The sequence below is a fragment of the Cyanistes caeruleus genome, chromosome 18 (genome assembly GCF_971803275.1).
Source record: "Cyanistes caeruleus chromosome 18, bCyaCae1.hap1.1, whole genome shotgun sequence".
In the NCBI taxonomy this organism is placed as follows: domain Eukaryota; kingdom Metazoa; phylum Chordata; class Aves; order Passeriformes; family Paridae; genus Cyanistes; species Cyanistes caeruleus.
The window spans coordinates 4,239,962-4,263,557 of record NC_141718.1 but is presented as its reverse complement, the minus strand read 5'-3'; the positions used below and the strand labels follow the sequence as shown (position 1 = coordinate 4,263,557).

The 23,596-nt window shown below is 57.1% G+C and overlaps 1 protein-coding gene across 3 annotated transcripts in view; it reads right to left on the bottom strand.

Annotated features, from left to right (window-relative positions):
• The window catches only part of FAM222A (family with sequence similarity 222 member A), a 30,016-nt gene that overhangs the window by 3,058 nt on the left and 3,362 nt on the right, over positions 1–23,596 (bottom strand). For all 3 annotated transcript variants that reach the window (XM_086855897.1, XM_086855899.1, XM_086855898.1), the window contains exon 2: positions 9,898–10,016. In XM_086855897.1, the coding sequence (XP_086712023.1) occupies positions 9,898–10,016 (119 nt within the window). The remainder of the gene's footprint in view (positions 1–9,897; positions 10,017–23,596) is intronic.

The window sequence follows — 23,596 nt, the reverse complement described above, 5'->3', positions numbered from 1 at the left end:
CTTTCCTGAGCAAGTTTCTGCCATTCTGGTGTGAAAACTCATTTGTCGTTCCCATTATACTTTCATTTGGAGTTTATCTTGAGTATCCAATGAGCCACCAACTGTGAAAATGATTAAATCTACAAAATCTATCTAATAGATGGAATAAATTAGGTGTTTAAAATCTCCACACACACTCACACACACACACGCAGGCACATGCACGTACACGTCAGCACACGGGGACGATGGCTGGTTCCCAGCTGGTTCCCAAAATTCCCAGCCCTGCCAAGGGATGTCTGTGGCTCACTGGGAATGCCAGACCTGGTGCCTGCCCAGAGGAAGGTTTTGCAAGAGAGAGATGGTAAAACTGGGGGGTTTGGGGAGGCCCAGCCTCCCCAGGCAGTGCAGCCCCTCAGGACCTGGAGCACTCTGCTCCCAGTGCCACCAGGGTCAGCAACCCCTGATGCCACCACATCCTGGGTGGCAAAGTCAGCGTGGAAGAGCTGCACCTCTGGGTACATTCCACACTCCCTGTGAAGGCATTGCCTGTCCCAATCCCACCCTGAGTGACATTTCCATGGCTGTGACATGCCCGGATGAACCAGGCATTGGTTAAAACCAGGATTCAGCGGGAGGGACACACTGGAATCTGTGACTCTCCACATCACCCTCCACTCCCAGCAGCAATGGGGGGACACAGCAGTGATGCTGTGGGTGCTCTCCATGCTCTCCATCCATGGCCACTCTCCATGCTCTCCATCCATGGCCATTCTCCATGCTCTCCATGCTTTCCATCAGTGCAGCAATTGCCCAGGCAGGACGCAGCGCCTGCACCAGCCATTGCTCCCATTAAGCTGATATTATGGGCTTTTTACAGGTGTCTTTAAATAGGCATTGTTATTAACGAGTGTATTAAGCCAATTAAAACCAGCGCCTTTGAGGAGGATTTAATGGAGCTGCTGGAACACAGGAGGAACAGCACCAGCAGCTCCCTCAGGCAGGACACGTGAGGACATGTGGCACCAGGACATCCCAGGCACTGACCCCTGGCCTCTGGGAAGCTCCGGTGCTCCTGCAGAGCCAGCAGGTCAGAGAGGGCACACAGAGGGGGCACGGTGGGCTCTGCTGGGCATGGACACCCCCCAAGCCAGAGGGTGCAGGGGGCTGCAGATGGGACCCCTCTGCCTGCCCAGAGGCACGGTATGGAATGGCACAGCATGGAATGGCACGGCAAGGAACGGCACAGCACACACATCTGCATTCCCCTTCATGCCAGCACCACTGTCCTTGGAGGTGGCAGCATCGCGAATACTCAATTAACATGACACTAATTAGCTGGTGACACTCGCAGAATCCCTAATGAGCCCATTCCATGGAAATGCTCCTTTCCCAGGAAAAATATTAAAAAACCAAGGGGCTGTTGCAGGAGGGAGGGAAGGAGGTGGTGTCACCCGCGGGCACTGCGGTTCCCTGACGGGGACAACCAAAACCCTGTCCCCAAGCACTGGGGCTCCAGGTGACACTTCACGGGTGACCCTGTGCCGTGGGACAGGCCCGGTGATCCGAGCCTGACCGAGGGCATCCCACCCGCCAGCCCCGGCGCGTGCCCGGAGCCGCCTTTGTCGCCTCCTTGCTCCAGCTGGGTTGGATGTGACAAGCCACCAATTCGGTGTGTTGTCACATCTCAGGGTGACGCACCGCACCCCCGCCGGGAAAATTACAGAGCGGCCGCTTTCCCGGCGGCTGCCGGCACGCCGGCGGCTGCGGCGCTGCCGCTCTCCGCAGTAATTACTGCTTTCCAGCGGGCTGTAATTGCTGCAAGATGCAAACTCGCCCGAGCCACCGCGGCACCGGCGGCACAGCCGGCCCTGACACGGCCGCTCGCTGTTCGTCCTCCGCGTCCGTGCCCTGAACCTGGAGCAGTGGAGCGGGGCATGGGATCCCCCGGGCTGCCGGCACACTCATCACCACCGTGCCTCCTGCCATCCCTAAAGCCAGCCCAGCCACTGCCAGCCAGTGCCCACCAGCAGCTCCTTCTCCCAGATGTTTCCCTGCCTCCCAGCTCCCTCCCTCACTGACATTCCCATGGGATGCGTCCGGCACCCCCCAGCTCCCCCTCCCTCCCTGACCTGCTCTATTTTTCCAGCCTGCACTCAATAACAGCTAAATAATTGAATCTGCTCAGCAGCCAAAGATTTGGTTTGAATTTTATTGGAATTTTAAATTGTTTTGTTTCTTCAGTATTTTATTACTGTAAATGGAAAATGCATCGCCCGCAGTAATAATCCGATGGCTTTTTATATTACTCTGAGCTTCTGCTTGGAGCATTATTGGAAAGCCAGGCAGAGAGGAGACCCTGGCTAATGGCAGCACGGGCTTATGAGATTACGCCTCCAGCTAAACAACTTTTTACTTTAGCAAATTGGCCACCAAACCCAGTCCCAGACACAGATGTAAATCCCAGACCCCGCTGGGGATGCGGTCCGGAATAAATCTCGGTTTATGCAGCAGGGAGCTTTATGCCCGGAGCAGCAGGGTGAGGCAAAATGTCTGGCAGGGACCAGGGATGGCAGCAGGAAGGGTGGGAGAAACCCCTCCCAAAAGCCTCCTTTAACGTGCCCACCTGCTGCCAGCACCACTCACATCCCCTACTTCCCCCTCACATTCAGCATTCCCTGCATCTCCCAAATCCCCCACATTCACGGTATTCCTTGCATCCCCTGCACTCCTCTGACCCCAGGTGCCCCCAGGGACCCCCACACCGTGCCCAGCTGCAGCCACTGCCCACGAGGTCTAGGAAAAAAAAAAGGAAGATGGGAAGCAAAGAGGGAAAGGAAGATAACCAGGGTCTGCTTGGTTAAAGTAGTTGTGGGGTCAAAATGGCACCGGGAAGGATGCTCAGGACCAGGAAGGACACTCAATACAGGCAAGGATGTTCAGGATCAGGAAGAAGGTTTAGAACCAGGAAGGACAGAGTGGATCCTCACTGCTAGGAAGGATGCTCAGTACTGGGAAGGATGCTCCAGACCAGGAAGGACAGGATGGACACCCAGCAGAATTTCCACTGTGTCTGTGTGTCCCCCAGGCTGGTGCTGGAACAACATCCCTGGCTGGGATCCCTCTTCCCTGGAGGAGGATGAGCACAGGCACTGGCAATTTGTGCCTTTAATTTCCAGTCCATGAGACTGCACTGCCTGGCAGCTGCCCAGCTCTGGAAGGGGATGGGGAGCAGGATGCTTGGGTGCACAGAAGGAACAATTTGGGGATCAGCACCAGCAGCAGCACAGCCCTGAGCAAGGACTCCTGAGGGAGAATCTGAGTGGGAACGTGGCAGGACACGGCACCTCACTAGTTAACAGCAGCACGAGAGAAACGTGCAGCTCCCTCCCTCCCTCCCTCCCCCCCATCCCTTCCAAGATAAGATGGGACAATCCTTATTTTTACACATCGAAGGCGCTACAATATTTTGCAATAAATGAAAGAAGTAATCTCGGCAGGGAATCTTTCTAAAGCTGCCGAAGGCGACGTGTGGCTGGAAGCTTCCCAGCGCCGGGGATGGGCCTCGCCTTCCCCTGGTCCCAAGGGAAAACGCTTTTCACCCCTTTTTTCAGATGGGAAAAAAGCTGCAATGGAGGGCTCGGCCCCAAAAAAGCAGCACAGGGAAAGCGTCTGCCCCAGCTCTGTCTTCACGTGGTCCCATTGCCACATCCACCCTGGGAAGGGGCATTTTCCTGATGCTCTGAGCATCCTACTCAACCTGCTCATCCTCACCCTCCATCCCTGTCCTGCCCTGCCCCTCTCCCACAACAGCACTGGCATCTCCAGCCCTGAGCTCCTGGTTTGTTCCTGTCCAGCCTCTCTGAGCCAGCAGGGCAGAAGGGCAGCAATTAGGCAGGATTTTTAATTGGCAGAGGGGGCAGGAGGGGTGGGAAAGGGAGCGAGGCTGGGTGGAGGCAGGAGCACACTGGGGACCTGAGCAGCCGTGCCAATGGCTCTTATTAAAAATAATAGTGCTGCAGCCTCCAAATGAATTAAATTCTGTGAGAGCAGAATTTAAGAGAGCAGACCCAGCTTTGGGACCAGGATCCCTGTTCCCCTCACAGCAAGGCGATCCCAATGCCTTCAAAGCTTCGAAAAGCATCAAAAATCCCCTTTTTCTCTGCCTGCCACACTGGGAACAGATTTTGTAAGAGCTAAACCCTAAATATTTGCAAAACACTTGGAAGAAACCTCAATATTTGGAAAACACTTGGAAGAAAACAAACAAAAGCTGCTACATTTAACAAATCGAGACAGTCCTTCAAGTTTTGGGTCTGTGCCCCAAGTAGCAAAGCTGCCTGGCAGGATCTGGCTGCCCTGGAGGGCAGAGCCTGGCACAGCTGGCACACGGAGCCGGTGACCCCCAGCCAAGGGCAGGGCAGGCTCCAGAGGGTCCCAGACAGAGCTGGGGGGTGGCTGGGGGATGCTGCCCTGCCCAGACCAGGGTGCCCAACGGGTGGGCACGGGGTGGGGGGGGTGTGGGGAGAGCAGCCACAAGTCACCTGTGATTTTTGGGTGCTGCCTGGCGGGCAGTGGGTCTGTGCGGGCACTGTGCCCCCCGCTCCGGGCGGGTTGGGCGCCTGCCACATCCCGCAGCCCTCCCACCCCGCTCCGGCGGCGGTTTCTATGGTGACAGTGTCCCCAGGATGGGTGGCGCAGAGGCCACCGCGCCGCCGCGGATGCCGTGGGGGTCCCTGCCCCCCCTGAAGGGACAGCACCACCCGTGACCAGCACCCTGTGCCATCCCCAAAATCGCCACGTCCCTACGGCAGAACCCCCCGGCACCGGCGTGGAGCGTCCCCGGTGCCAGGAACCGAGACAAACACGCCCCAGCTCCGGGGGCTTAAATTAAACCAACTACAGCAATAATAGCGGGAGAAATCCATCTGAATAACCGTAGGTGGCAAACCCCGCGCGGCAGCGCCGGAATCTGCAAAGACAACAAAATTCATGACAAAGCACAAAGGGAAGCGCCGGGCTCGCCGTCCCCAGATATTCATCCGTTAACACGTTCCCTTTTTAGGCTGACATGTCATTTCAGACGGGCCTTTCTTCCTCCCCTTTCTTCTCCCCCTCGTCGCGCGCGGCTCTGCCGAGGCGGCTGCTGAATTGGATCACCTCGGGGCGAGCACTTTATTATCTGCAGTCAAAGCGTCACCACAAATACCCGTCTACACACACACGTGTCACTTCCCATTTGTCTCCTCCACGAGGTATTAGCGCGGCACCGGCGCCGTGCTCTGCGCCACGCCGGCCACTGTGCCTCCGCGGCCACCGTGCCACCGCGGCCATCGTGCCACCGCGGCCACCGCGCGGGGATGCGCCGGTGCCGCCCCAACGCCGTCCTGGTGCTGTCCCAGTGTCACCCCAATGCCATCCTGGTGCTACCCCAGTGCCACCCTCATGGCTGCCCTGATGCCACCCTCACCATACTCAAGCGCCGCCTCAGTTCCACCACCGTGATGCTGCCGCAATGTCACACCCATATGTCACCCAACACAACTGCCACCCCAGTGCCACCTATCTGAAGCCAACAGAGCCCTAAAGCCACCCCAAAGGCATCCTGAGGCCACCCCAACACAACCGCCACCCCAATGCCACCCCAGTGCTGTCCCAGTGCCACCTTTCAGAAGCCCTGGTGCCATCCTGATGCCATCTCACCACCGAGCCTCTGAGGGATCCCCGGACCAGGAGGGGACCCCACCATCTCTGTTGGCCCCGCAGCTCATCCCAGCTGCCCCCAGCCCCTCAGTTCACTCATCCACAGCCAATTAATATTTGAATTAAATTAAGACATGGGTTCTGTACCTGCTGAGGGGAGCAGGGTGGGCAAAGCACGCCCAAAACAAGGCGCCCCACCTTGGGGTCTGCCAGTGCCCAGGAACCTGCTCTGTGGCCAATAGACCATCACAGTCCTGGGAAGTTTGGACACAAACCAAACCTTCTCGTGTGCTGTACCATTACCAGCCAAGCCCACCCCAAATCCAGGGCTCTGCCCTGGGGGGAGATGGGCATGGAGCAGCCCCACCTCACCCTCCTCACGTGACTGATGGAAAAGTGTTTTTGCAGCGATTCCCGGCTGGGAAAGTGCAAGTCAACAGCACATTCTGGGCCCAGCAGTTAATTGAACTCCTTTTTATGGCACGTATATAAATACACAGAACCATCATTAACCGATCCCTTCCAGAAACTGAAAATGAAAGAATTAATCTTACTTCACTCATGTGTAACCCCTCATGAAATTAAAATGATATTTTATGGGTGTGTACAAAAGCAAAGCCTCGCTGCAGCCACTCTAATGAAAATGCCCTTGGAACAAGCAGAATTGGGTAACGAGAAGCCATTAAATGGGGCCTCATCCCGTGTGCAATTAACGGGTTTATCACTGATGAGAGGCCCCACAGGTGCAGGGAGAGCTGTGGGTGACCCTGGAGCTGTGTCCCTGGCACGGAGCCCTGGCCATCACCTCTCATTAGGGCCATCCCCTCTTCAGTGTTTTAATGCCTAGATGGGCCCCGGGAGGGTTTGTGCCAGCCCCAAAGAGCTGCTCATCCCACTGGCCCAGTGGGGCCGAGGTGACAGCTCCCATGGGACCCCCGGCAGGGAGGATGTGAATGGTGAAAGAATCCCTTGACTGGTTTGGGCTGCAGGAACCTCAAAGCTCATCCCTGCCATGGGCAGGGACACCTTCCATTATCTCAAGTTGTTCCAAGCCCTGTCCAGCCTGGTCCTGGGCACTTCCAGAGATACAGGGGCAGGCACAGATTCTGTGGGCAACCTGTGCCAGGGCCTCACCACCCTCAGAGGGAAGAATTTTTTCCCAAAATCCCATCTACCCCTGCCCTCTGGCAGTATGAGGACATTCCCATTCCATCCTGCCATTATTTTGTAAATAATCCCTCTCCATCTTTCTTGTAGGCCATGCAGGATGCTCATGAGGTTCACCTCTGTGAACTCCCCAGGGCTCCCAGCCCCTTTAGGGGGACACACATCCTGCTCCCTGCCACGCTCCCAGCCCCAGGCTGGCTGGAGGAGGGCACATGGAAAGCAACATTTCATTAAATATCATCCACTGCTCCGTGACTGCTGAGAGTGGGAGCAGCAAAGAGTTTGGCCAAGCTGAGAGAGGCATTATTTGATTTATAATTTAAATAAAGCTCAGGATTCCTGTAATGCGCCCAGGATAAAATCAAAAGGGACCAGGCTGCTGGAGTTAATTGGACGTGGTATTTTCCTGAGGTTGCTGCCTCTCTGCAGGCTCCTGCTCCTCTGCTGGAGGCAGGAGGCACAGGCAGGGCTGGAAGGGCTCTGGCACCTTCCTGCATCCTCCTCAAGGCATGCCAGGCTGGCTCCTACGGAACAGCCTTGGGAATACCGCTGGCAACAGCTGCAAAGTCACCTCCAGCTTTATCAGGATGGATTTTGTGGGATGCTCCGGACCCGCTGGGGCACCAAGATGGGGAGACAACAATCAGCAGGAAAGGCCAGGGGCAGAACCGGGGGGTGAAGGCGCCTGCAGCTCCCTGCATGGGCAGGAAAACGAGTCAGCTCACCTTTTACGTGAAATTAATACCAAAATTAATCAGCGGTGTGGGCAGGATAATAGGATTTCACAGTGGTGCCGGGCCAGACAGCCAGAGTGCCGAGAGCCAGACTCATTTAATATCGACAGAAACAATGCCAGAGGACAGAAATAAGACCCATAAAGATAATTACTGAGATACTCAGGAGCAAATTAAGTAATCAGAGGCACTTCTAAATTGCGGCTGGTTTGAAGAGCGTGCTCTCGGCGCCGATTCCCCGCGCGGGCGTTCCGGTGGCGGCGAGAGCTCGGCCCCGCGCCGGCTCCCGGCCCCTCCACCGTGCTTCCCACAGGTGCCATAAATAAGGAAAGGAAAATTGTATTCCAAGCCAGATGCGTGGCCCTGGATGTCACCTGCAATTTAATTTGCGCTGGCAGGAGGCAGAGAGGAGCGAGACGTGCCGGATTTGCCGGTAATGAGCGGGAACATACGGGCAAGCTAAACTTTGATTAAGGTGACCTGGCTGGTGGCAGCTGGTGGCGAGCGTGGCGTGGGGGTCTGGGTGGGAGCCTGGCTGCTGCCACCCATCCTGGGGGATACAAGTCTCTTGGAGATCTCAGGTGAGCACGGTCCTGCCCGAAGGATGGGGTGAGACCGGTCAAAAACTCTCTTTTCTCCCCACACCTACCAGGGTCTGGGGTGGGGTCAAACCTCTGCCCTCATCCCACTGGCACAACTCCAGGACCACCAGGATCCTGGGGTTGGGACCCTCCCAGGACACAGGCAGCTGTATCCAGGAGCATCTCTCACACCCATGGCACCATTTGTGACACCACATGAGGGCTCCTGCTTCCCAAACCTCCTTATTTCAGCACCTGTGGCAGTTTGGGAAATGCTAGAATGCACTGACTCCCCCCAGCAGAAAGGTGCCTCTGGGCTTTGTTCCATGAGTTGAGACAGTCCTTAGCTCTGAGCTGCATCCAGGGAATGCTGTGGGGACCAGCAGCTGTATCCTGACCTCAGGACCACTATGAGCCCACACAGATTCTCAGTGCTGAACACCTTCAGTCTCCAGAAAACCCTGTCAGGCTCATCCTGCCTGTGGGTCCCAGACCATGTGGGCACGGCTGAGCTCATCATTCCATGGCAATGAGGTGCTCCAGGAGCCTCTCAGCAGCCCTGTGCCACCGTGATGCTCAGGCGTGACAGATTATGAATAATTTTACAAGAGCAGCATCCTTTTTCCTTCTAGACACCAATAAGGAGGAGACCTGGGAGGCACTGCATGCTCCAGGGCAGTGCAAGCTGCAGCTGGGTTCCCAAAACCCCACCTCTGGCCCTGGTGTCCTGTTCCCTGTGCTGGCCACTGGGGAGCTTCACACAACAAAAAAACATGGAATGCAGAATGGTTTGTGTTGGAAGTGACCTGAGAGATCACCCACTTCCCCCCACTGCCATGGGCAGGCACACCTGCTGCACACCCTGTCCAACCTGGCCACGAGCACGTCCAGGATTAAAAGAACTTCCAGGGATAAAAGAACTTCCAAGGATAAATAACCCTCCTGGCTGGCAGTGCAATGCTGAAGCGATGCCGGGGGTCCCAGGGAGGCTGAGCATCATCCAAAATCCACGCCCAGCTTGCCCAAAGCCCATGCCCAGCTCACCTGGCTGCTCAGGGTGCCCAGGTAGAGGGGAAAAAAAAACATCTACGGGAAAATCCAGCTCATTAAACAAACACCCGGGGGCTGTCACAGCCTAACAAGCAGAGCTTTAGCAGCTGATTTGTCTTCAGCCGGCAATGTTTAAAAATCCAACTGAGACCAGCAGAAAAATATCCACTCCCCTCTTTAAAACACACATTCATCACTTGAGAATCTTAATGCGTCTTTCCCAGCCGGGGAGGTCAAACACGCCTGCCTAAAGCAGGCTCATTAAATATACATTTAATCACGGTTTGGATTGAGAGACAAAGGCTGGGAGAGACAGGTGCTCTGCCGGAGTGACCTTTTGGATCCCATTTTAATGTAACTAGTTTACAGCTTATCTGAAAGGCCAGCTCCTGGGGAAGGCGAGCTGCGGCAAAACGGGGAAAGTAATTAGGGGGGGAAGGGCTGGGGAGGTTTGGGGGGCCGACTGCACCATCCTCTGCCGCCGCCACGCTTCCCAGGCAGCTCTGCAACGTTTGCTGAAGTTGGACTTATCAACCACAGAACCCAATTTAATTTGCTTATCTTGGCTCCTTCCTCCCCCTCTCCTCCCCGCTTCTCCTGCTCTTTTTAATTATCGGTTAAATAAATGTCTTTTTCAATAAGGAAAACAGCATCAAAGCGGGCGCCCGCCCTCAGGCACTTACACTTGCGTGGCTCCAGCGCCTTGTTGGGGCAGGGGAGGTGCTGGGCTGGGGGGTTCTGAGTCCTCTGCAGGCAGGCCAGCATGGTCTGGGCTTTCCTGCGGGCGCTGCCGCCCCGCACCCTGCAAGAGAGGAGACACCTGGTGAGCCAGGGACCTGCCACCCCCTGCCACCACCCCCTGCCACCACCCCCGCGCCCACCCGGCAGGAGCTCCTCAGCACTCAGTGCTTTTGCTCCTCTGGAGATAAACAACTAACTCTGAAAGCCTGAAATGAATAGGGATGTATATAAAATAAATATGAAGGTCTCAGCGGGTGATTTGCGCTTCCTGCAGAGCTTTCCGCCGTTCCCACCGGGAATGCGGCAGAGCCGAGGTGTCCCGGCAGTGCCAGACCGCTCTGCCGGCGTGCCAGCCGGTGCCAGCCTCACGGAGTGACCCCGGACAAGGCTGGGGAAAGACAGTGTTAACATCCCACTCGGGGTCCTGGGATCTGTCACCAGCTCCCAGCTGGCATCAAAATCTGCTCGACAAAAGCTGGAGGGGTCAGGCCAACCTCGTCGTCACCACGGTGCTGCTCATTGTACATCCTTGCCCAGCCGCTGCCGGCACCCTGAGTTATAACCAGTTGCTGCTGACACCCTCCCACTGCTCCAGCTGGCGCGGGGAGCGGTATTCCCACTCGGAGAGTGCAGGGACACGTGGGCAGGAGCAGCAGAAAAGCAGGCATGGTGCCCATCCACCAGCGTTTTGGCTGGTTTCAGTTTCTCAGGCTGGTTTATGGATGGCTGGGGGTCACAACTGGACATCGTGGATGGGTGTCACCGCTGCGTACATCACTCCTTCTTCTCTGCTGTGGGGGAATCGAGCCCTCCTGCAGCCATCTGGGATGTTTCCCACATGTCCCAGTGCTGGCACCGGCGTGCAGGGCAGTGGTGAGGTGGCCTCAGGAGTGTGGTGGTCTCAGGCAGGCACTGGCAGAGCCTGTGACCATCAGCACCAGGAAACAAAGCATGGATAGATGCTCCCCGAGCTGTGCCCAGGGCTCTCCAAGCTCTGCTGGTTTAAATGTCACCGTTCAAAACAGCTTTGTAGCCACCACGAAGGACAGGACACCACAGGACCTGTGCTGCTCGCTCCTGCTCTCTGCCCTCCACCAGGCAGGGGGTGCCAGGCTCTGGGATGATCCCCAGGATGAGATCCATCCATGCAGGGTGTCCATGCCTTTGCTGGGCTCATCAGGCTCAGGGTCTCATCCCGACTCCCCCAGCAAACCAGGGACAAGGAGAGACTTGTCAGCAAAAGGTGTGAGTGAGGAAGAGGAGGAGGAGGAGGGGAGGAAGTCATCTAATACCGAGCAGGTGTCTGGAGAACCCAAATTGTGCTGTTTTCTCCTAATAATGAAGTATTCATGAGTAAAAGCCTTTTTCACTACTTTCTTAAGATACTAATTTCACAACAAGCGCCTTGTTACCATGCAATTATTCCAATCGTGCATTTCTCCCAGATTCCATCTGTCCTCACGCTCTCTAAATGAAAGACAATCATGTAACCACCTTTCATTATTCACTATTTTACTTTCAGCAAAGGTACCCTGAAAGAAATGATTTCCTCTGAAAGGGACTTTTATTCAGTTTCAAAACCAATTTTCTCCTATTACTGTCTTAAAAAAAAAAAAGGAGGGGGGCAGGGAGGTGTTTTTATTTCATGCATTACATATCCTTTGTTAACGCAGCTCGCAGTAAAAGCAGCCGTATCCATTTTCTGGCTTCGATTTCTGGTAATTTTAAAATATGCCATTACAATCAGGCAGAAATTATACAGTTTGAAAAGAGAATGAAGTGCTTCTTATTCAGAGCCTGAGCGCACTTGACTGCCAGGAGTTCTCCTCTCCCCGCCGGGACTCGGGGTTCATTACGCAGCCCCGCTCCCGGCGCCTCGGCTCCCCCGGCACGTGCCCAGCGCCCGCATTTTCCGTGACCCCAACCTCGTCCCCATCCCTGTCCCCGAGGGGTGGCCCTGGTCCAAAGCACCCAAGGCCATGCAGGGGATGGATGACGGCACCGGCTCCTGCCGTACCTGAGCCCGAGCTCCGCGGTGACCTCAGGGCTGGCGTCCCGCCGGGTGTCACCATCTGGCCGATTAGCGGCGGACGTCACCCGCTCCCTGCGCCGAGGCAGCTCCTGGCGGGGACACTGACCCCTGTCCCTGGCAGACACGGGCGGCGTGGGCGGCTCGTGCCACTGCCGGATGCTGATCGGATCCCTGGTGGTCCCCGGGGCACGTGGGGCGAGGAGGAAGCACCCAGGGGGTCACCGAATCCACGTGCTGGCACAAGGAGGGTGTGGATGCCACCTGGCACAGGAGCTGAGGGCACCCTGAGGGCCCAGCAGGTCCCTGGGGACACCCCCAGCACTGCTCTCTGCGCCCTGCCACGCACAGCCCAGCTCCCTCCCGGAGCCATCCCGACCCTGGGCACGGATCGCGGTCGGCAGCGGGCGGGAGAGGCGCGGGAGCCACACGCCAAACTGAATAAAGCCACCCATTAATTCAGCCCCTGCCGCTGCCCCCGTCTCCCGGCGTCTTGCAGCCGAGATGATTTTTCCGACAGCTACGCTGCGCCGCACCCCACCCTCAGAGGCACGCTCAGAACCGGGAAGGCTCCGGTGCCACGGCCCCAGAAGAGCGTCCATCTGTCCACCCAGGCACCCTGCTGGGAGCCCCAAGCCCCAGCAGGCCCGTGGGCGAGCGGGTGGGCGCCTGGCACAATGGGCATCTGTGCCACGGTGGCATTTCGCTAATGCTGCTCCGAAAAGCCCCTGAATCAGCTGATGGGAATTGGGCGCTGGGCTGTCCAACGCTTAGCGCCGGCTTAGTTAGCTCCATCTGCATTTGAACTAATTCCAATCAGCAGGATCCGATTTAGTTCAAGCTGCTCTGGCTCTTTCGTGGCAGGAAAGGCAACACTCAGCAGTTTTGCTGGAACGCCCCAAGTCCGCACGGCCTCTGCCCAGGCCGTGCCCGTGGACCCACCACTATCCAGCACTGGGGCACAGGGTGAGTCCCACCAACAGTGGGGTCCCTTGGGGACATCTGGAGCAAGATCCCCCAGGACCTCCAACCCCACATCCCACAACTGTGGCATCACAGATTCACAGAATGTTTTGGGTTGGAAGGGACATTAAAGCCCAAGTTCCAAGCCCGGTCCAACCTGGCCTTGAACGCTTCTAGGGATGGAGGAGCCACAACTCCATCCTTCCCCTCTCCCACCCCTCCATCCTGCCCCACACCCAGCTAATCCATCTCGACATCGCACTATTTATAAGCCCAAGGTCTTTGTGACTTTAATAAAAAACACCACCCTCTATGTCTAAAGCCCCAGTGATGGGAGGGTTTGGCACCTCCTCTGACATCAGCAGTTGATAAGTCGGGCTTATCTCCTCCGAGAGCCCTGCGAAGGTCCCTCCGGCGAGATAAGGCCGGCGCAGCTGTCGATAGAGGCTTTTGCAGGCGAGGATTTAGATAAAAGAAAATGTGACGGGAGGGGGGAGAAAAAGAAAAAAGGAACTTTTAAAGTCTCAGCCTGAAGTGGGTCTGTGCAGCTGCTGAGCTGTGGCAGGGCAGGGACGGTGAGGGACAAGGTCTTGGTCACCATCCAGGCTGTGGTGGAACACGTCCAGATCCTTCCCCGGGTGTTATCCAGGTGCAATCCCATAAAAAGGGAGCTTTTGGGGTTAGGAGGGGAAAGGGGGGCAGGACCAGGGATGCTGCAAAGCTGTTTGAGTCACACCATGGCCATGTTCCCCCTGGTTGTTAAAAGCTAGCAGCGGGTTTGGCACAAGGACAGGAGATAAGAGGTCACCCTGGCTGGGAGAGGCACAGGAGGCTCCTGACAGCGCCAGACGGACACACGGACAGTGCAGGGCGAGGCCAAGGCTGGCAGCAACCAAAGAAACAAAGCAAAAGCCCTCACTGGCCCCTGGTGTGCAGAGTACACCTGAAGTACAACTGGGAACACCCTGTCCCTCATCCCTCCAGGGACAGAGGAGAATCCAACCACAGCAGCAGGGAGCTCCCGCTCCTCACAGCCCCGGCGACATCGGAGCTCCCTCTCACCGCCCCCATCACCGCCACCACCGCTGGTGGCACGGACACCGATCTCCCATCCGATGGCCAGGGTGAGCAGGTGCCAGAGGAGGAAGGATTCCCCTCTGCACACAGTGGATGCCCACCCCATTGCAGGGAGAGCGGGATTTTGGCTGGTGCTGCTGCCTGGCACTGCCGTACCCATCTCCCATCCAGATTTAGGGTGGAGGGGATGCCGCAGCTCAGCCCTACAAGGGCTGAGCACAGGAAGGTCACCCCACTCTGAAGTGCATTTTATCAGGTAAAATAAAACCCAAAGTTTGTCACCAAAGGTGCTGTCGGTCACCCCATGACCTTCCCTCGCCCGACCTTCCATCATCCCGCCTGGCTAATCCGCTCCCCTCCGCGTGCTCCAGCCCCAGGCCTTTCAGGGGGCCCTGTTAATAATTAAATGTTAATCTAAAAAGCAATTTTAGCTGCAGTGCTGCAGATCTGGTTAGAGATTACATTAGCATGTAAGAGTCAAGGGTAATTTTCTCTAACCCCTCTTGTGATCTTTAAAACCCGCAGATCTTAAAGCAACACCAGCTCCTCTGATTAAAATTGGAAGCTGGGGTTTGCGACGGATAATGATGCTGGAAGTGATTATTTTGCTGCTCAGGGTCTCACTGGGATGTGGGGGCTGTGGGGGGCTGGGGTAGAGGCCCACAGCAGCCAAGTGGTTTCTCCCAGCCCGTGCTCTGTGGAAATGCCAGCACTGAGCACAGCTGTGACACCCTGAGCACCCCCATCTTCCACTTTTTTGGGCTTCTGTGACTCCAGGATGGCACAGAGCCCACCAGCTGTGGCACAGTGCCAGGGACAGAGTGGCACTGGACACCAGGACCCTCACTGCTGCCATCCTACAGCAGCATCTCATGTCCCTGCCATCCCACCCAGAGATGAGGTTTCTGCTCTCGTGGAAGCTCCAAGGAGAAACCCCTTGGACTGGTCAAGAAAGTCAACATCAAAAAATATCCCAAAATAACATTTTGCTCACAAGCAGGACCAAAGGAACTGGGACAGGGCACGGCAAATCACCTCCTGAGCACTTCCAAAGACCCTATGGAAGAAACACGGTATCAGATGTGTCCATAACGATGGAATTTAAAAAAACCCGACAATTCGAGTGCTGTTGAGCATTTGCAGACGTCCCCGTGCAGGGCTCGGGCGGCCTGGTTAAATTTATGTGTCAGCTTTAAGGAGGCCTCTCATCAAATGAGCTATTTTGGGCAGAGATTAAAGATCTATTTTCGCTGCGAGCGGGAACAGCTCTCGAACAGGTTAATAATGATTCTGGAAAGCCAAGGGCCTCCAGCACCTTGGCTGAGGAACCCAGAGCCCTGGATGCTGTTGGGGGGCTCCTGAGGCTCCCAGAGCCAGGAGGGTGAGGGATCACAGTGCAGCATCCCCCCGCCCCGCTGCCATCCTGCCGGGAGGAAGGAACCCCGCGTGCCGCGGCGGGCGCCGAGCAGCCGTGGGTAATTGGAAGTGGCAGACGCTGGCACGGCGCTGCCGAGAAGGTCATTACGTGGGGCTGGGAACAAAATGCCAGCAGCGAGGGGGGAGCGGCCCCGTTAGCAAAGGTCAGGGCCCCGCTCGGGTGCCGTCGGTGTTTTTGGCAGGGCTCAGCCCTGGCTGCGTGCACCGAGGTCCCGGCAGGGCCAGCGCGCAGCGGGTGGGCAGGATCTGCCAGGTCCTGCCAGACGTGTGCAGACGTGTCCCCTCGATGTGGCACCAGCTCCTCAAAGCAAAACCTCACTGATCCGACAGAGTGGTGCCGTGCCTTGCTCCTGCACGTGGATTGGGAACAGGGAATGAGGGTAACCGGCCATCATGGATGCTCATGGGCTTTTGGTCTCAGCCCCAGTACAGATATGGGAGCAACCAGCAGAAAAGCCAAGCAGCCCCAAAGAGCAGCAACTAAAGCACTTTGGACCCCCAATAAGCCAGGAGCCAACGCCAGCGTGGGCAACCACACCATGGGCATGCGCAGCATCCACGTCTCCAGCTGAGACCAAACAAACTCAGCAGTGCAGAGACCAGAGCTCCCCATCACAGCTCCTGTCCCTTCCTGGCTCACTCCTGCCTCATCCCAGGGGTTGGATTGTCCCCTGCAGTGACAGTGCCTGTGCTCCCACGGCCATGGGTGCCCCGTCCAGCCGTCCCACACTCGGCAGCCGGGCGCGCTCCACTCCGTAATTACAGCCCCAAGTGCCGGAGCTGTGAAAGAATCTGACGAAGGAATCCAGGGTAGATCGTGCTGCTGAAATTACTATAATCAAAGGCTTTCACAAAGGCTTCAAATGCAACCAATTACCCTGAAAGGCGAGGCAAGAAAGAAAACAAATTAACATGTTTGCACAGAGACTCGGCGCAGCGCACACATCGCCCCGTGCCGCCCTCGACCCCCGGCCGGCCGCTGCTCTCCATCCTCAGTCCTGCTCCCCATCCCTGGCTACCCTCTCTTCATCCCTGGCTACCAGCTTCCCATCCCCATGGCTGGGCCCTATCCCACATCCTGCTCTGCTCGCAGCTGCACACAAAGGGGCTCTGTGCCCGTCCTTCACCCCGCAGCCGCCCACTGCCCCGCCGGCACACAAAAGCCCTGCCTGTGCCACGGCCGGCTCCAGCGCAGGCTCAGGGGCTTGCCAGGGTGGCCTGGGGAAACCTCCCTCGCTCCTTCCCTCCTCCCCCAGCGCTGGAGGGGTCCCCAGCTAAAGGAGGGGAGGGGGGATCCTCAAAAGCACCCATTGAGCAGCCCTGAGTTGCCCACCAACAGCTGGGGAAGCCTCTCACAACGGGGACCCCCCACCCTCCCCTCCTTACGTTCCACTTCGTCTGTGCTGCCCGTCTGGGGGGGAAAAAAAATAAAAATCAACTTCTTCCTTTTAATATTTAACACGAGTCCATCACCCTCAGTCTATTTGGTAACACAAAGCTCTGGAGATTTAAACCCTTCTCACCCTGAGAGATGGAAATGAATGGTGCTCTTTAATGAGCTGGTTCAGCAGAAAAGATAGATTTCCAAGATTACTGTAGGAATTCTTATAATTGATGTGTACTTTTGTAACAAGGATTATACCACCATCCGGTCAAGTAATTCCGGCTCTTCCCCCACACTTTCCCCAAGCTCAGCCTGCTTTTGGGGTTCCCTGGGGAGAGGGACCACACTGTTTCCTCTTGGGGAGAAAGCAACTTGGGAAGGGGGGGAGAAAGAAAAAGACAAAGAAAAATTAGACAGATTTTTCTTATTTAGCCGTAGACAACCTAACGCAGCCACGGAATGGGAAAATAAGGCATCTCTCCAGATTTCTCTATTTGTTTTACAAATCCCTACTTTCCCCACCGATCGGAGGCCGGATGAGCCGCTGAATGCCGAGTAATTAAAAGGAACAGAGAACAATACTCAGCGCTGCCGAAGAACACGGAGTTTCCCTCAGATGTTTATAGCAATTGTATGAAAATGTACCAGGCGGGATGGGGAGAGCTGACAGCCGGGATTGGGAGCAGCCGGGATCGGAGCTGGCTGCCTCCCCCGCCTGATTGGCATTAATTGTGCGCGTTTGCAAAGCAGAACGGAAAGTCTGACACGAGCTGCGAGCCAACATTTCTTTCTAATAGTCTTAATGATTACGACGAGAGCTGATGATCATCGCGGGGTGTTAATAGCCCGGAGATGGGATCCGCGGCTGCTCCCACCGGGATGCGCCAGCCCGGCTCTCCCGGGTGGGCTGGGATGAGCTCAAAGTGGTCCCATGCAGCCACATCACCGGCCTGGCAGGCTGTGAAACTCTTGACAAGGGGACAGGAAGGACACGGAGGGGACAGGAAGGACACGGAGTGGGCTCCTGCTCCATCCCCAGGCTCTGCCCCATTGAAGGGGTGGCTGCAGGGGGGGCTAACATCAGGAGGGAGAATGTTGCCCACCCTGAGCCCCCTGTGCAGCAGGAGTGTCCCCAGGCTGCGGGAACCACTCTGCTCCCACAGCTGCCCCAAACCAGCTGCCACAGCCCCATGCCCAGCAGGTACCACAGGAGAGGCTGGGGATGCTGCCCTGGGGAGAGAGAGACTGAAAATACCCCACCGAGCAGCAGAGCCCATCATTAAGAGTTGGTTAATGAAACCCACGTTTTCCCAACTCTTTACAAGGCTGTTTTTCCGCGTGTCCTTGAGTTTCACTGCTGGAGCTGGGTGGGCTCGGGTACCAACTCCGAGCACGGCAGAGACGGAGCCAGCCGTGCACAAAACCCGTGCACAGCCCCGGCCAGGCCGGCTTTACACGGCAGGAAAAATCGATGGCCATCGATCTGCAGCACAAAGGGACAGCGGTGCTGGCAGACAGCAGGCAGGAGGCTGCCATCTGACCGGGGCTGTGCAGGGGACACGGCTCGGGTCACCTCGCTGGGGACGGCGCTGACAGGGGACACGGCTCGGGGTCACACTGCCCACCGTGGGAGCACGGCCAGCAGCACCGATGGCCACCCCAGCAGCACCGATGGCCACCCCAGCAGCACCAATGGCCACCCCAGCAGCACCGATGGCCACCCCAGCAGCACCGATGGCCACCCCAGCAGCACCGGGTCCCTGCGGGCAGCACGGCCAGGCCATGTGCCACCAGCACATCCAGGGTGTGTGGGTGGCCCTTGGCCGTGTCCTTGCTGGGACACGGCTGTCACCTGCTCAGCCTCCCCCAGCTGGATGGAGAGACGGTCGCAGCCCAGCTCTGAGCTGTTTGATTTGTTTTATCATCTGCACTGGCCAACAGATCACTCAGCTTTGGGCTTTCTGAGATCACTAATAATTGTTCCCCTGATGAAAAGAAATCGAGATTCGGTCCCTTCCTTCTTTCCCCCTCTTTCCAAAAAAAAAAGTCCGTAAAGAAGAGCTATAAAAATGGCTTGTTATCTCACCTAGCGAGGCTTGGGCTGTATGTTATTGCTAATTGGGTATAACATCCTTGTCTTGTTCTGCTCTCTGAAGCTAAATCAAGAAAGCACCACTGCTGCGAACTAATTATATCTCTGGACTGCAGACTCCAGCTTGTCTTCCCCTTTATTGAGTTAAAAAATGGTCACTAACCTTAATCTCTCATATTCCCAAGAATTAGGGCTGCTGGAAACCCACCACTTCCACCTGCATCCTGCTCTGAGCTGGGAAAGGCAGAGCACATGGCCTGATGAAGGGTTTGTGCTGCTCTGGGACACAGCTCTGATCCTGGAGCTGCCCACCCCTGTGGCATCCCGTGCCACCAGAGCACCGTGACAGCCACAGACACTGCTCAGGTCCCTGTGCCATGGACACTTTCTCACACACAGCTCAAAGCCTTCCTGGGCGATCTCTCCTCCTTATAGGAAACCTTAAGCTTCTTTCACTGGGATGTTTTTAAAATCTGTCTCCCCTCCTCAGCATTCCCAGGCTTGGCAGATGTGGGCAGATGTGAACACAGGGGTCACGAGTGCAGAAACCAAGGGGAGCAGATCCTGCTCCAGTTCATCCATGGCAGCTCCCAGTCCCAGCCCAGGATGGAGCCCCATGAACCTGGTAAAGCTGCTGCTCACCTCTGGGCTCCCCACAGGAGCAGGGACACTGTGACCACCCAGCTGTGCCACTGCAGGTGCTATGGGTGGATCCTAAGGACTACAGAATCAATCTCTCTAGTTCCTGTCACAGCTGCACCCTCTGGCACTGCAGCCACAGCACAGACCCCAGGAGAGAGGACAACCAGAGCCACAAAGGACACTGAGACGAGCAGCGGAGCTTGGGCCACACAGGACAGCCCTGTCCCTCCCCGTCCCAGTGACTCCCTCAGCACCAGCAACCTGGGGTCAGAAATACCAGCAGCAATGTGAGGCTGTGGGACAGGAACCCGAGCAGTGACACCAAGTTCAGCATCCTGCCTGGCTCCATCCCCCTGCCCTGCTCCATCTCCCTCCCTGGCTCCATCCCCTGTCTGCGGGCACCCACCTGCGCAGATGGTGTTACTTCCCAAAGGCAAAGTCAAACTCCAGTTCTCCCCGCGAGCCAAGAGCATCCCTTAGAAAAAAATTGATACTTCCCTGACTATTAATTAACCTGAACCACTTAAAACTGCCTTCAATTTGTCAGGTTTAACTGCCAGCTCTTCTCGGTAAATCAAGCGTCGCGTGCAGATGGAGGCTGCGCGTGCGAGGCGGCGGTGAAGGAGGAGGCGGGGAGCACGGGGAGAGGGGCACCCTGTGCCACGCTCGCCATCCTGTGCCCTGAGAGCCCTGGGGATGATATTCACACCCCACAATTAGCCAGGGCACGGTATGAAACGCGCCAGGCAGGCAGGAGCAGGCAGGGCAGACAGCGGGGCTCGGAGCACCCCACACCGCAGCCTTCCCGTCTCCCCCCATGGCGCCCTTGTCGTGCAGCCAAGACTGAATTGGAAAGCAATATGAATATTTATCTCTGACAGTGAAATCTCCCCGCTGCAGGGTATTAAGGCTTTATTAGTGTGTGGTTACCAGCCACGCTAAGCCAGCCCCCGCTCTTGCCTGGAGCGCAGAGAGATGACCTACAAGAGGCAGATGGCAAAGCCTCGCAGAGCCCCCGACGCCAGGACGTGCCTCCTGAGAAGGGGGCTGTGCACCCCAGTCCCAAACAGGGAGACACAGGGTCAAGGTCTCCCTACCAAAGCCCCCTCCTCACCCTGCACCAGCCCCTCTGAAACGCCTCCCCAGGCTGAAGCCGTCCCCTCGCCCCCGCAGCGCGCGGCTCTCGCCGTTTTGGGTTAAAACGCTGATGTATTCTCTCTTTAGCAAAAGGAGTCCCAGGGGCTATAAAAACTCCCAGCAGGCTCCTGTCAGTCTCAGGTCATTAACTTTCTTTCATTGGGAGTTTGTTTACAGCCAGCCATAAATAGCGGCGCCCGCGCCGCTCGCTCGCCAGCGGGACAGGCTGGGATGGGATGGGGCTGCCAGTGCAGGGGGGTCCAGCACCCCAGACTCCAAGGTGTGGGGTCCAGCACTCCTCTAGCAACTTTTCCCATGGCCCACGTTTCCCTGCACCCCATCCTGCTCAGCACAGCGCTGCCCACGGCACCGTGTGCCACCTCAGCCCTGCAAATTGATGGGGTCACCTTGTGCGCGGCCTGAGGGAGCCGGAACGTGCCTGCGCCTCAGTCCCGGCCTTTCCTGGAGGAGGAGGAGGAGGAGGAGGGAGACAGCTGGCTGGAGGTGTCCCCGTGGGTGACCTGCCCCGAGTCCTGCCCCACACTCTCACCCAGCCCAGCCTCTGTCACAAGCACCTACCTCAGCTCAGGACCTGAGTGTGTTTGAGGTGACCCAGTCCCAGTGCACAGAGCCCTGGGGGGACCCCCAGAGCCCTCATCTCACCACTGCCTGCACCTCAGAGCTCTGCTTTTCCAGCAGCACAGACAGAAACATGAAATCCAGCGTGCCACTGGCATGGCCAGCCTGGCGTTCCTGGCAGGATGTTTCCCACACCGGGCTCCTCTGCACCCAGGCACACACGGGACAATCTCAGAGCACACACATGCTGCTGCCTGCCCACGACAGGTACCCACGGCCCTGCCAGTGCCCCCAACACCGGCAGCTCACCCTGGACCCTGCTGCTGCCTCGGCAGCTCCAGGGAGCCGCCCAGCTGGGATCCTGCTGGATGCAGGTGCCCAGGGCTGGCACAGGTGCTCAGGAGCTTTAGTTGCTGTGCCTGTGTGAACCCATCCCTTGTGAACCCCGCTGGGGCTTCAGTGGTTCCACAGGTTCCCCCAGACACCATATCCACTCCCAGCAAAGCCCCTGGCACCCTCTGCATGGGGGGCTGAACCAGAACCTCAGGCTGTCCCCTCATCCATGTGCCACCCCCATCAGCCCAGGCTGGCACAGATGGCTGGAGTGGGGACTCACTGGTACAGCCCTCCCATGCCTCATCCCAGGCTGCACAGGGGGGTCCTGGGGGTCCTGGGGGCTCTAGCAGCAGCCAGGAGCCCACCTCGTGTTGTGTTTTATGGGATGACTGCAGGACCGACCCACGGACCAGCACCGTGCCAGTCTGTGCACTGGGCTGAGGGATTAAACCCCAAACTCACACACGCTCTTCCACACATCCCCAGGCGAGCAGGGACTTGCCAAAAATCCCAGCCTCATCCCTGCCAGTGCCCCGCATCTATGGAAATATCTGTGTTTTAACCCATATACTCGCCCAACCTGTAATCAGAGCAACACAAATAGCCCCTGCTTCCCATGTAAATTAAAAACACCCATTAGGCAGATTTCAAAAGATGTCAGTAGGCTTATAATTATACACGACATCCTTCCGAGATAAAAGCGATTACCGGGGATGCAAATCACTTAGCAACCAATCAGTGCCCCCAGAGTGCGGAGCACTGACCAGCCATCCATTTTCGCCTCGTCCTTTTATTCCCTGCATCGAGCAAATACAAACACAGATAAAGAGAGGCACAATAGCTCTTGACACGCAAATAGGTTAACATAATAAAGCCAGCTTTAGCCGGCTCACTCGAGGGAGAAAAGCAATTCTCAGGCAAGCAGGAGGTAATAAAACAGGGCTTTTGTGTTCCTGGCTCCCATTCTCACCCCTGCGCCAGCTTTGCTGCATTAGCTGATAGGCATCGTGGTTTGATTGAATTACCTTTCATGAATATTAGCTTTTTGAGGAATGCGCAGGCAGAAGAGAAAGAAGAAATGTCTTATTTTTGCATGCATGCGCCTGCTGCAGACGGACATGCGGCGGCACAGATGCCGGCAGGGGCCAGGAGAGGGGTCCCGGCAGGTGCAGCCCCCGGCCCACCCCGCCAGCTGCAGCATCCCCAGCCCTGGGGGGGTCACACACACACTCCCTCCATCCCAGGATGAGACACCACCAGCAAAGGACCTTATCCGGGGACACACATCCTGCTGGAGATGGAGCCGTGGGGGCAGGAGACTTCTGCCATCACCCCCCACGCTCAGAACCCCGCATCCCTGCCCGTGGTACCCCGCCAGCCGGAGGGGGCTGGGGTGGGCTGGCTCCCACCACCCACTGCCGAGCCCACCGCTCCCTGTGCCGCAGCATCACGCCGGAGAGGGAGCGGGGCTGCCCGGCTGCAGCGCAGATTTTCCCACACAAGTTGAGGCCACGCAGGAAACCCGCTCCAGGCGAGAATTAACTCCGCCGCCTGGCAGGGATGCAAACGCCCGGCACTAATGCCGCACGCACGGCGGGGACAGCGGGGACAGCTCGGGGACGGCGGCGGGCACGGGGCAGCCGGCTCGGGGACACCACCCCCGTGGGGCTGTGGCACCGGGAGAACCTCGGTCCCACAGCCAGAGCCCTTCCCCGGGCAGGCAAGCAGCCTGCAATTAAAAACCAGCCCCAGGAGGGAAGGGAGCTCCTCCGCAGCCCGCTCAGGGATGGACGAATTTCAGGCTGGAATAAAACAGACAACGAGAGGGGCTAAAAAACTAAGGTGACGTGGCCTCAGCCGGCTGGCAGCAGCCACTCATGTCCTCCTTCCATGGGCTTCCCTGCTCCAGCCTGAGGGTAAACATTCACACCAAGATATTCCGATTTTTAAGGACACGCTTGGCTG